The following is a 12,329-nucleotide window of genomic DNA, read 5'->3' as shown; positions in this document are numbered from 1 at the left end:
AGCCAAGGAAGAAGTCTTATTTGTGACCCATGCGCCGGGGGCGGGGCCGATGCGCAGGCAGATACAGAGATGGGACCGGGAAGAAACCGCTAACCCCAAACCGCGCACTTGTATTTCTCACTCTGAGTTCCCCGAGAGCAGCCGGACCCCACGGGTGCGCCGCGCCTCCCTGACCCCCGCCCGCCCCGGCGTCTTCTGTGGGTGGGCTTCGCGTTCCCTTGGGGTTTCGCAGCCACCACGTGACTTCCACGAAGAGCGGGGCCCCAGCGGAAAGCTGCGACAGGGGTGGGATTTGGGACCCCGAGGTGCGGCGAGCGGAGGAAACGAGGCGGGTTGGGAGCAGGAGGGGGCGGGGCGGACTCGGGGACGTGAGGGACGGCAGGCAGGGGCTGGGGGTGGGGACGCCGGGGAGACGCGCGGCCGCCGCACGCGCCGGGAGAGCGGGAAGCCCGAGGGGCGGGGCGCGCGCCGGCGGCCGGCAGGTGCCGGCGCGGGGATGCGGGCGGCGGGACAGCGCCGGTAGGCAGCGCCCCGCGTGCAGGGCGCGGCGGGCCGCGCTGCCGCTGCCCCGCGAGGCTGCGCGGGCGCGCGGGCCGGGCCGAGGAGCGCCCGGCATGTCGCAAGGGCTCGCGGCCGCCGGCAGCGTCCTGCCGGGGAGCGTCGCGGCTCCCGGGAACCAGCCGCAGCCGCAGGTAGTGGACTGGAGGGCTCGGGGAGGACGACAGGGATGCGGGGATCGGGCGCCGGGGGCACGAGGCGGTGGGTGCTGGGGTTCCGGGGTGCCGGCCGCTGAACGCGGGAGCAGGGGCACGAGGGGGGTCCCAGGGTGCGCGCATGGTACCCGCGGCGTCCGGGCCGGTGACCAGGCTGCGCCCGGCGAGGACGAGGAGGCGCGACCCGCGGCCGCCGACGCCTGGCTGGGTGGCGCCGTCCGCAGCCCCTCGCACGTGTGGCGCGCGCTGCGCGGGTTGCCACGCTGTCCGCTCCCGGCTGCTGCCTCCACCCCGCCGCTGGCGCGCACGACCCTCCCCCGGACCAGGGAGTGGGGACCGGGGCGCGGAGAGGGGACATTCAGCCCAGAGTGGCAACTACTTCGTGCCGAGGCACTACCAACGTCTACCCCGCTCCGGCTGCCGGCAGAATGGGGAACTCGGACGGATCGGCCTGGGGGCGCGCGGTGGGGGCCTGCAGTGGGTGGACGCCACACCACGCGCTGGTGGAAACCCCTCTCCCGAATCCAGTGCTCTGTGCTGGCCCCCCGCCCCCAACATTTACAACTGCGTGCTCAGGACACTTGAGACAAGGTCGCCGTGGGGACTTGCTGGACGAGACGCCCCACCCAGCTGCTGTAGGACCGAGGCTTTCCGTCGTTATGTCCCTCTTCTCGCTTCGGTGCCTGGCACACAGTGTCACGGCAGGATGCTAGAGCGTCGCACAGATCTGAGTTTGGACCTCGGGCAACTCGATTAACCTCTCCGAGCCTGCGTTTCCCCGCCTGTAAAATGAACACGTATAATAATATCAACCTCTCATGATTTTTGTGATTAATAATATATAACTCTCTCAACACTTTGCTCCCCTCTTCCTGTCTTTATAAATGTTTCTGCTGAACTGTCAGGCGTGACCATGTGATACGGGATAATCCAGTTTAGAGTGTGGGCCCCCAGAGGGCAGGCTGCAGGGCGGCTTCACTGTCCTCCATGACTTTCTGGTTATGAAGAGCAAAGAAGCATGATTTGGAGACAAGCACAGTGGGGGACTTGATATAAAAGCAGCGACCTTGACAGAGGTCATTGAGGGCATTCTGTGTGCTGGGAGCTTTAAGGTAAAATCTTACTTTATTTCGTGCCAGCCCCAAGCACTAGGCTGCAGAGAGCACTGACCGTTTGTTCCAGGGACGGATCTCCCATGCCTAGGACAGTGCCTGGCACATGGCAGGTACTGAGTTAACGCTACTGAAAGGATGAATGAATCACACCTATGAGAAATGAGAAAACCAGAAATTCAGAAGATAAGGTGGTATTGATAGTAGGAGACAAAAGCAGGAGCTGCGTATTTCTAAAGCTAAAGTTTCATCCTCTGTACCACATTTTCCTCCCGTGGCGTTCTGTTTCTGTTTACCAAGACTTTAAGGACTACATTTTAACACCTCGTGTCTGTTCCCTTAAGCACTGTCTCAAGGCCTCTTCTATTTATTATGCTATTTGTGCATAGGCCATTTCTTCTTCTTCTTTTACAGACTTACATTCTGGCATGTTCTGAAAAGCCTTTACCCACAGTAACTTGGGGAGATCGTATGTGTCTTATCTGGAAAACAAGACCAGATAAAATGCTAACTGGAAAAATCCATCATTTTATGTGATCAGTATTTGCTTTCCGTTAACATTAATAACTAAGTAACATCCCTATGTTTGTATCCCACTAACTTCTTGGCTTTTGAACCCTTTAAAGGTAATGTTTTCCCCACCCTTATCCCCTGGGTATCTTCTCCCAGATTCTGGAAAGCAAACGCTGCTCTCCTCTCCATGTTTGCTATAACTGAAGGAAATGTTTTTATCATGGCAGGTGCATTTTTCTGCCTGCCTGTTGCAGGATAGCTTTTGGGGAATCTGACTAAGTTTGATGATAGCTCATATATCTAAGAGCTTTCGAGACACGTCATAAAATTGCTTTCCGATGTGTTCTGACCTGTGAAACAAAATGTTAGTCGACAGCGGTCCCAAGGAGCGTATCGTCAGCGGTGTTTAAGACCCTTCGGTGCGCTGGTGGAGCGATGTGGTTGCAGTGAGCCGTGAGCGTAGTCATGATGTGCACACAGAATCAGAAGTACCTGTTCGTGCATGGTGGTGTAAGGCCTGGCACACAGCAAGTTCCAGATAACGGATGCCTTCTGCCTTTTCCATTCTCAGATGAGCGACGCGGACACCACAGCTCTTCCAGGCACACGCCCTGTGGGGTAGAGGTTTATGAATGTTGGTCTGAAGTCCAACAGACCTGAGTTCCACTTCCCATCCACCCACTTACTAGCTGTGGTACCTGAAGCAAGTTCTTTAACCTCTCTGAGTTTCTTATTCCTCATATTTTAAATGGTGGTCACAACACACATTTCTCAGGGGCGTCGTGGGGATGAATCGCTAAGTGCAGTAGCACATGGGGAGTGCTCCTTAAGGAGGGGCTGCTGTTACCCCCACTGATGTAGCCACAAGCACTCCTGTGACTGCAAGTAAAATGGTGAAGGCCGTGAGCAATGCTGAGTAGAGATCAGGCAAGGGTGAGGTAAGGGGCCACCACATCGCTACTGACCGCATGTTTTCCCCCAGAGCCCTGAGGATGATGACAGAAAGGTCCGAAGAAGAGAAAAAAACCGAGTGGCTGCTCAGAGAAGTCGGAAGAAGCAGACCCAGAAGGCTGACAAACTCCATGAGGTGAGACTGTGGTCGAGGCAGAGCCACATGAGGGCCGCAGGGAGGAGCTGTCCTCTGTCCTTGCACTGTGGTGGTGGCCCTGGGGCCGCGTCCTGGTCATCACCAATTTGACCACGAGCATGTCTCATTCTGCTGCGTCATTCTAGCCTAGTGAGCTGATTCTTTGCTCACTGGCCTCTTAATTTCTCCCTCACCCAATGGTTGCATCTCACAGTGAAGTTTCTTTCATTACAAAACAAAATGAAACAAGCCAACTCTTGATCCAATTCCCTTTCAGGTTAGTGCTTATTTCTTTTCTTTCATTTTCTAAGTTCCCTGCTCCTTAAAGAGAGACCTGCTGTCTCCATGGCCTCGGTTCTCATTTATTCCTCAATCTTCTGTGATTTTGTTTCTGCCCCTCCCCCACCCAACACACACATGCGCGCACACACATGCACATGCACACATACTTCCTACAGAAGCTGCTCCCACTGAGACCACTAGTGCCCTGGCATTGTCCCATCCAGGGACCTCTTTCTAGTCTCATCTTCTCTGACCTCTCTGGAACATTTGACACCACTGCCCCTCCCCTTCTTAAACCTTCTTTTAAGGTCTTTAGCTTCTAAACGACCACATTTCCTACTTCTGCTGACCCTCTTAACCACTTTTCCTCTGTTTCTTTGTTAGATTTTCTACCTCTGTTTTCTTAAATGTTGTGGACCAGGGTTTCAGACTCTGCCCTTTTTTAATTCTTACCTTAGAAAATTTAATCTATAAATCTATTCTCCCAGCGTCAATTACTTCAGGCAAGTCTTCTGTTCCAGCCCTAACCGGGTATTGTCAGTGCTTACAAACAGGTCCGCTGCAGGCTTCTCAGGGGCAACACAGTTTCTCAGGTTCAACATAGTTATAATAGAGGGTCCTTTCACCCTGAGACTTTCTCTCCTCACTGTCTTCAATTTGTACCTAATAGAACTATCTTTCCCATTACCCAAATTAGGAACCTGGGGTTTATCCTAAACTCTTCCATTTCCCTCGACCCCTATGCATAATCCCACATTATCTCACAGCCAGGACATGGGAACTGCTCTGTATCAGGAACTGGCCTCAAAGGCATCCAAGGATCTGTCCAAGGATTGGTGACTGTGCCGAGCTCATGCCTTTGCACAGCGTTGGTGGGAATAATTACAGCTTTTAGTTTAACTCTCTCCCACCATGCTTTCTTGCCATTGTCTCAGCAAGACCAGTCTGGGGGTCGTTGACAGCAGAGGAGACTCTGAGATGTTTGAGGAGGAACGACAAACTCTGAAAACCCTTTAACAATGAATAGAGAAGGGATTTAGAATGCACATACTCCAGGGAGAAGTGACCCACCTCTCCGCACTCACAGCCTGGCATAAGTTATAAGTGTCAGATTCTTTCCTGGAAGAAGGAAAGCTGGACCCCAGAGAGAGACTAGGATCTTCAGCCTAGGGCCAGGGAGGGTCCTTAGCCTTTATTCGTTCTGTGAAATTTCCACATGAGTGCTGCAATGCCCTATGCCTCTTCTCTTCCTTTTCCCTTGCTCTTGAAGCAACCCTGGTTCTAGCTTCATGTTACCCAATAACGCCCATTGGGTCCCTACAGTGCGTGACCCTATATTCAGACCACATGTGCCATCTGACAGCCAGGACCCTTCTCCTTGAGAAATTTCCCGTCCAAGCCGGGTGCATTAATATAAAAAAAGAAAGCACACACACACACATACAAAAGGACACCTAGTTTAAATCCTGAGTGATTATGTGTATAGAGGCGATTGAATGATTTGAACGAGATCTCTCATGGAGCAAGGTCAAGTAGATTCATTCCGCAAATATTTGCTGAGTACTGCTGTGGGCAAGGCATTGTCACTGGGTCACAGAGAGAGGAAGATCTCTTTCCTGTTCTTGGGAAACAAAGGAGTTCCCAAGGAAAGTATATTAGTTTTCTATGGCCAGTGTAACAAATTATGACAAATTTGGTGCCTTAAAACAACACAAATTTATTATCTTACAGTTTTAGAGATCAGGCATCTGAAATGGGCCTCACAGGGCTAAAACGAAGGTGTCAACAGGGCTGCATCCCTTCTCGAGGCTCTGGATCCGTTTCCTTGCCGTTTTCAGCTTTGAGAGGCTTCCGTGTTCCTTGGCTTGTGATCCCCTTCTGTTTTCAAAGCCGGCACTGGCCAGCTGAGTCTTTCTCATGCTGCACGACTCTGACACTTTGTCTGTAGTCACATCTCTTTCTCTGACACTTGGCTCTTTCTGTCACTTATAAGGATCCTCACGATTCCATTGGGTTCGCCTGCATAATCCAGGATAATCTCTCTGTTTAAGATCCTTAATCATAGTTGCAAAGTCCCTTTTGCCACGTAAGGTAACATGCCCGCAGTTTCCAGAGATTGGATATAAACATCTTTGGGGGGCCATTATTCTGCCTATCCCAGAAGGTAACAGAAATACAGAGTCAGACAGATCTCTCTCAATTTCTGTCATCATTAGATTTAATGACCAAATGAACCAGATCCCTGAGAAACTTACGGGTGGTGCCGCGTTTACTCCCGCATGACCCCTCTGAGAGCCGTAGGTGGAGGGCCCTTCTCTGGGGTCCCTATGTCTTCATAGACATGACCAGTTCTGCCTGGTGCCCTTTCTAGAAGTGGGGCCGATCGATCTGAAACCCAACCCCTCCATGGAAGAGCCTGCCCTTCTCTTTCTCTGTGGAACTGGAGGGATGGATCAGGACTATGCACCACCAGCAGATCACCTCGGCAAGGCCAGTTTTGTTGAGAAACACAGTGTCGTGGAGGCCAGGACAGTGGCTTCATCTGCAGGCAGACCCCAAAGCTGGAGCCCACACCTTTACCCTCCGTAGCCACACACAAGTGTCAAGAGGGTGTGAGGGAGCAGATGGCTGGCTCAGAAGGTGAAAATATCTAGTCCCTCTGTAGAAGAAGAGGCACATCGTCTCTGAACGGCAGGGCACCACGCGAACTGCCCCTCCCCTGTTGCTCCTTCGCCTCCTTCCGGGGAAGACATCACAGTTCTGAGGCTCTAGGTTCTATTTGGCCAACATAGTAAAAACAATAGTAAACAATGGAAAAAAAAATGACTATTTTTAAACTTTTTAAAAACTACATATTGGGAGTGGGTGTTAAAAATGTGGTGAAGAATAATCTTACTGTGCTCCAGTGAGTTGAGGCCAGAGCACCTAGCACACTGCTGTGGGCCATGGCAGGAAGACCCTCAGCCCCCCTGGGGCTCCCAGGCCATATCTGGGATGGAGAAAGTGAGAGAGGACACAGTGCATGGACACCCTCTCCTCAAACTCGAATGAGGCCAGCTCATGCGCAGACACCGAGGGGCAGAAAACGTCACCTGATAACAATGACCACCTGCTACCCCCCGAGGAGGTTTGAGCAAAGTCTCTATCCCATGAAGTCCTCTATCCCAGACTGTGGGGTAGCATTGCTAAAGATCTCAAAAGAACTCAAAATCTTTATTTGCCTTTCTCGAAGACCATGAAGGAATATTTAGAACAAGACAAGACTTGTTTAAAATTCCCTCTTTTCTCCTGCCCCCCTCACTTATTCACCCCGACTATTCTCAAACCTCTCTCACCTCCTCCAGTTCCAGCTCATATAAGTCTTTCGGTCACCCCCTTCCTCTTCCAGTTCTCCATCGCCATAGCCAGAGGACTGTCCATCAAAGCAGGGCCTCCTCAGAGGGTGGGGCAATGGGAGAGCCCGAGCCAGCCAAGCCAGAGAGAGGCCAGGCTCACCCCTCAGGCCAGCGGTTGCTGGAAGTCGGATGCAGTGATGAGCAGCAGTTGTTAATGTGTATCTGTGTGCCTCCACGTTCTCTGTGGCTTCTCAGATCATCCCCGCAAGGCGCTTACACCTCTTATGGGGGTTTCAACCCCTATTCATCTCTGAACGTGCAGCACACGCCTGAGTCCAGGTTCACACTGGGAACCCGAGTGAAGAGTCCAGCTCCCCCAAGACAAGCCGAAAAACACTTCTCTCAGAAGTGGGTCAGACTGGTTAGAGCCAGGCACCCAAAGGTGTAAGACTGAGAAAGAATTTTGAGTCACAAAAGGAAGGCAGCGGTGCCATCCTGAGGAGCCCCAAATATCACAAACGGACAAATGTCTTGAGTAATACAGTTGTGGTATGTGTTGCCACGTTCCTTTCAGACATTGCATGTTCTAAGAGAATGCTTCATGTCAGTCCCTGCTTGGGTAGAAACTGATGATGACGCAGCCCTTACCAGTGACACATTCTTCTGCTGGGAAGGGCATCAGCTTAAGGCTTGGGAATAGACTTGTTGTCAAATCCTGAGCTTACCGCCTTTTACTGCTGGTAACCACCACGGGGAAATTTGGGCCCTGGCACTGCCAAGCAAGAGCAGAATTGCTGTCATTGCATGAGAGTTGCAGTTGACCCCGAAGTCAGGGGACAGGTCCCAAGTCTGCTTGGAAAAGTCACTGTGCCTCTCCGAGTTTGCATTTTCTGACTTGTGAGATGGGGTCTGCGTGTGGCTGAGTCCTCCTGGTGGCCTCTTCCTCCCCCTTATTGCCTTTCTGGCCTTAGTCATCATCTCTGGTCCCTGGTACCCACATTGTCTTTTTTTCCCAGGACTGATCCTTCCCTATGCCTTCCCTGGACCCTAAATATCTCAGACAGCCCCTCACTCCCCAATCAACCTCGCACGGATGCTCAGACCAGGGTTTCTCAACCTGGGCACTATCGACTTTTGGGGCTGGATAATTCCTTGTCGCGGGGGCTGTCCTGTGCACTGCAGGACATGAAGCAGCATCCCTGACCTCTGTCCACTAGATGCAGCAGCACCCGTTCCCCATTTGTGACAACTCGAACTGCCTCCGGACACTCCAGATGTCCCCTGGGAAGTGCCCAAATCGCCCCAGTTGAGAACTGCTGCCCTAGACAGCTTGATTTCTGAGGCACAACTAGGATTTGCAGTGTGACTTTGCCACCTCTGAGTTTGTGACGGCGTCCTAGCAAACACTCAGGAAGGCAGCACAGTCACCTCAAACCCTGCCAGGGCAAAGGATTCGAAACTCAGCAGCAGTCATCGAGCTAAACCCATCGTCTCTTTGGCAGTAACGAAGAGTCTAACGTTCTTCGCTTCCGTTTCCCGTGCGTGGAGTCCAGGAAATCGGTGTGAAGCGACCCTTACTCTTTCCCTTTTGTTTCCACTCGGTATTCTCTCACCTCCTCTTCTTCCCCTCTCAGATCCTCCTTTTATTTTTGTAGAACTGGTCTCACCTGAAGGAGATTTTGACTTCTTCTTTCTTTTCTATTCCCTCGGCTTGATAAAAGCCCCTCAGCATGTTTATGAGTAAAACTTAAATCCCAGAAGAGAAAGTCTGCAGAGAAGGCAGACGAGGGGCCTGCTGGGCGGCCTGTCTGTGCTGGGGTTTGGGCTTCAGGCAGCACGAGTCCTCACGGCTTCCAGAAATAAAGCTCAGAAGCTCAAAGCATCTTGCCACAAAATTCAGTAAATATACAAAGTCGGTTTGGAATATTCTGCCACAGAAAGAGAACTAATTAAAATGTTAGCTCATTGAAATCATTTAGATCTATTCTCCATTTTACTTGGAGGTGAAGAGCATTTCCAGTTGTAGGTTGGAGTGTGTGAATGTGTGTGTGAGTGCACGTGTGCACGCGCGTGCGCACGTGTACAGCACAGAGCTCCAGCTTCTCACCCCTCTGCTGCAGGCAGGCTTCCCACGATGCCTAGGCCTCTGCTCCCACCCTCCCATCAGACCCTCTCTTTGCCTACGGAAGGCTCGATTGCTGTGTTTTTAGACTGAACTGTGACTCCAGGACTGGAGCCAGAGGAGAGCATGAGGAGGTGGGGGTGGCAGGCGTGGAGGAGGGCTGAAGGCAGAATGGGGCCAGTGCACTAGCGACGCCCAGCTGACCCAGGACAGCCTGCGGGGAAAGGGAGTGAGGCCCGCTGCTTGGGAGAGTGTTCCAGACCGCGCCGGGAGCCTGCCTGGGAAAGGCAGGAGGCAGTGGGATGGCTCAGATGGCCTCTTCATGCAGCCCCTCTAGGCCCCTTGTTCTGAGAAGGAGGAAGCTGGCCAGAGGGGAGTGGGGGGAATGGAGCGGGTAAGAGAAGGAGACAGGGCTGAGAGGTCACTGAGCTCATCAATGCTGGTCCTGGCGCCTGTTGGGAAGGGGTACAGGAGAGGGCAGCAGAGGCCTCAGGTGCTACGTATTTCTGATCTTTGGAGACAGACCTTATTTAAGTAAGCTTGAGTATAATATAAGACTGAATGAGACTCATAATAAGAGATGTGCTTCCATTAGGTGCTTTTATCAGGGAAGCCTTCCTGGAGGTGGTGGGCTTGAGCTGGGCCTATACAGAAAATGAAAAAGGCAGTCCAGTTGAGAACAGCATTAGCAAAGGGGCAGAATTGAGAATCTGAATGTGCCTTGAGGGCCTGTAAGAAGATCATACTTTTTTTGGTGATGTTTTAAAAAAAATCACTAGTAAGAGAAAATGTGTGATGGACAACAAGATTGGGTCCCCTGCTCAGAAAATGAATGATTTGCATGGTGCAACAAAGCCTTACTGTAGAAATGACTGAAAACACATTTCAGCAAGATTTAAATAAGAGTGTCAGCCATAAGAGGGTCTCTGTAGTCATGCCATTGGCCAAGTATTTTAGAACTTATTAATGGCTTGGATGAAGAAAAGGAAGACCTGCTTATCACGTTCATAGACAGCTTATTAGTGTGGTATCACTAACCCGTGAGCGGACACAATCGAGATTCAGAAAGATTTGCTAGGCCAGAAGGTGCCCAAGGGAACAGGGTGAACTTCAGTAGGGGCCATCCTTAAACGCCAAAACATCAGTTGCCCTCCACATACAGAGAAGCAGCAGATGCAGAAGAAGCTTGCACTTCTCCTCAAGCTTAGGGAGAATCCCCAGAGAGAGGTGGCTGTGGGCTCGGGTCCAGCCCATAGCAAATCACCTCCATGCATCTGCCCTCTGCATGGTCAGGCCATGCCCGGAAATACACACTGCATTTTGGGAACCGTATTTTCTCAGAGTTCCTGGCAAATTGGAGCATGTGTCTGATGGACTCCAGGAGGGTAAAGGGTTGAGGAGTCCTAAAACCCAAGGAACTCAGAGGACCTGAGACAGTTGAGCTTAGAGAATACCTAAGGGGAAGTGGTCTGGGGCTCTCTCCTAAAGTTTCAAGAACTGTGATGTTGAAAAAGTATTGAATTTACTCTATGTGGTTCCATAAGGTGGAACCAAGCCCAATAGGTGAATGTAAAAGAGAGAGAGATTTCGGATCACTGCAAAGGAGCTTTCTAACAGAGCAGTTCGGAAATGGCAAGGACTGTCCTTTGCAGGAGAGGGTGCTCAGCACCAGCTGGCTGTCTGACCTAGAGGGAAAGTCTCTACACTGTGTGGATTGGGCCAAGGGGTCTCTATGATCCCCTCCAGTTCTAAGCCTCTGTTAACTGATGTAGAGGACATTTAACAGATGAGTGTTGGAGCAAAGCCAAGGCAAGGGGTATTCTCATTCATTTACTCAGCACTTGATACACATTTGTTATGTTCCAGGCACTGTTCCAGGCGCTGGAGCCAGAGCAGTGAACCCGACAGGGACCTTTCGAAAGCGGATGGGCAGTCGGGGTGGGGGAGGGGTGCGAGGGAACTTTCTGGCGTGACAGAAATGTTCTAGGTCTTGATCATTGTAGGTATTTACACTTGTCAAGACTCACCGAATTATACATTTAAAACAGATGCGTTTATTTTATGTAAATTATACCTCAGTGAAGTTGATTAGGCAAACAAAGGACGACCCCTTCATCCTGGCAGGAGGAGAAGGTCATTAAGCAAGTGAACAAACCGATGTGAGCGGTGGAGGGGGCGTGGTTAACGAGACCGATTTCGATTTCGTGGGAAGGCGGCGAGCGTCTGGGGGCAGGTTGGATCGGCCTGGAGGACGGAGGAAGAGGCGTTTTCAGGGATGATGGTGCGCGTTCTGTCTTCCTCAGGAGTATGAGTGCCTGGAGCAGGAAAACACAGTGCTGCGGAGGGAGATCGGGAAGCTGACGGAGGAGCTGAAGCACCTGAGCGAGGCGCTCAAGGAGCACGAGAAGATGTGCCCGCTGCTGCTGTGCCCCATGAACTTTGTGCCGGTGCCGCGGCCGGACCCCATCGCCAGCTGCCTGCCCCGGTGAAGCCCACAGACCGTCCTGCCTCTGCCCAGCGAGGAGCCTCGGTCTGTTTGACACCTGGGAGGGAGGTTCCTTCCTTCCGCATCTGGGTACAAGGCGATGCGTGACCAGGCCTCCCCACTGTTTCCTCTTCCTGAAGAGGTCACCTGTGTGTCCTCGGGTTGTTTTGTGGCTCATGGATCTTGCTTCCCTGTCCTGGTCATCTCCCTCACAGCCACAACCATGCTAGGCAGGGCGGGCATCTTGCCAGGCATCCTCCATGGAGCTCTGGGCCATGTCCCACAGGCACAGGATTCTCAAAGCCTGGAGCCTGCCCAGGCGGGGAGGCCACCCTCAGGAGTCAGGTCACATCCACTTTGGCAGTTAGTATGTTCTGCTGTGATACAGAATCGTTTTCTCTAGAATTTGGATAATAAAGATGTTTGTCGTCTCTCTTTTCGCCAAGTTCCTGGAATTGAGAGATGGCATGTTTCCTCTTCCTGAAGAGGTCATCTCCGACCGCCTCCTCATGGTGTTTTGAAGCTCCTGGGGCTGCCCGGCCTGGCCATCTCCCCCACAGACACGTCCCTGTGAGGTGGGGAGGCACCCTTAGGAGGTGGCAGAGCACAAGCCAGTGGGACTTCCCTGCCGCCACAAAGGGCCTTGCAGACCCCACTGGCTGTCCTGACGGCTGAGCTGC

The 12,329-nt window shown here is 52.3% G+C and overlaps 1 protein-coding gene across 1 annotated transcript; it reads left to right on the top strand.

The window, feature by feature from the left end:
• Nucleotides 1-603: 603 nt before the first annotated feature.
• BATF3 (basic leucine zipper ATF-like transcription factor 3) lies at nt 604-12,094 on the top strand. Its single transcript, XM_016166540.1, has 3 exons — nt 604-692; nt 3,321-3,425; nt 11,468-12,094. The coding sequence occupies exons 1-3, from the start codon at nt 615-617 to the stop codon at nt 11,651-11,653; spliced, it is 369 nt and encodes a 122-aa protein (XP_016022026.1). The 5' UTR covers nt 604-614; the 3' UTR covers nt 11,654-12,094.
• The last annotated feature ends 235 nt before the right edge of the window (nt 12,095-12,329 follow it).

The sequence above is a fragment of the Rousettus aegyptiacus genome, unplaced genomic scaffold (genome assembly GCF_014176215.1).
Source record: "Rousettus aegyptiacus isolate mRouAeg1 unplaced genomic scaffold, mRouAeg1.p scaffold_m13_p_17, whole genome shotgun sequence".
In the NCBI taxonomy this organism is placed as follows: domain Eukaryota; kingdom Metazoa; phylum Chordata; class Mammalia; order Chiroptera; family Pteropodidae; genus Rousettus; species Rousettus aegyptiacus.
The sequence above is the reverse complement of the archived record's forward strand: the minus strand, read 5'-3'. Positions and strand labels throughout refer to the sequence as shown.

Excerpts from the sequence above, each read along its gene's own strand:
- BATF3 (XM_016166540.1), top strand. The coding sequence starts at position 615 with ATGTCGCAAGGGCTCGCGGCCGCCGGCAGCGTCCTGCCGGGGAGCGTC. Across the intron at positions 693-3,320 it reads GGAACCAGCCGCAGCCGCAG|AGCCCTGAGGATGATGACAG; the intron begins GTAGTGGACTGG and ends GTTTTCCCCCAG. Across the intron at positions 3,426-11,467 it reads AGGCTGACAAACTCCATGAG|GAGTATGAGTGCCTGGAGCA; the intron begins GTGAGACTGTGG and ends TGTCTTCCTCAG.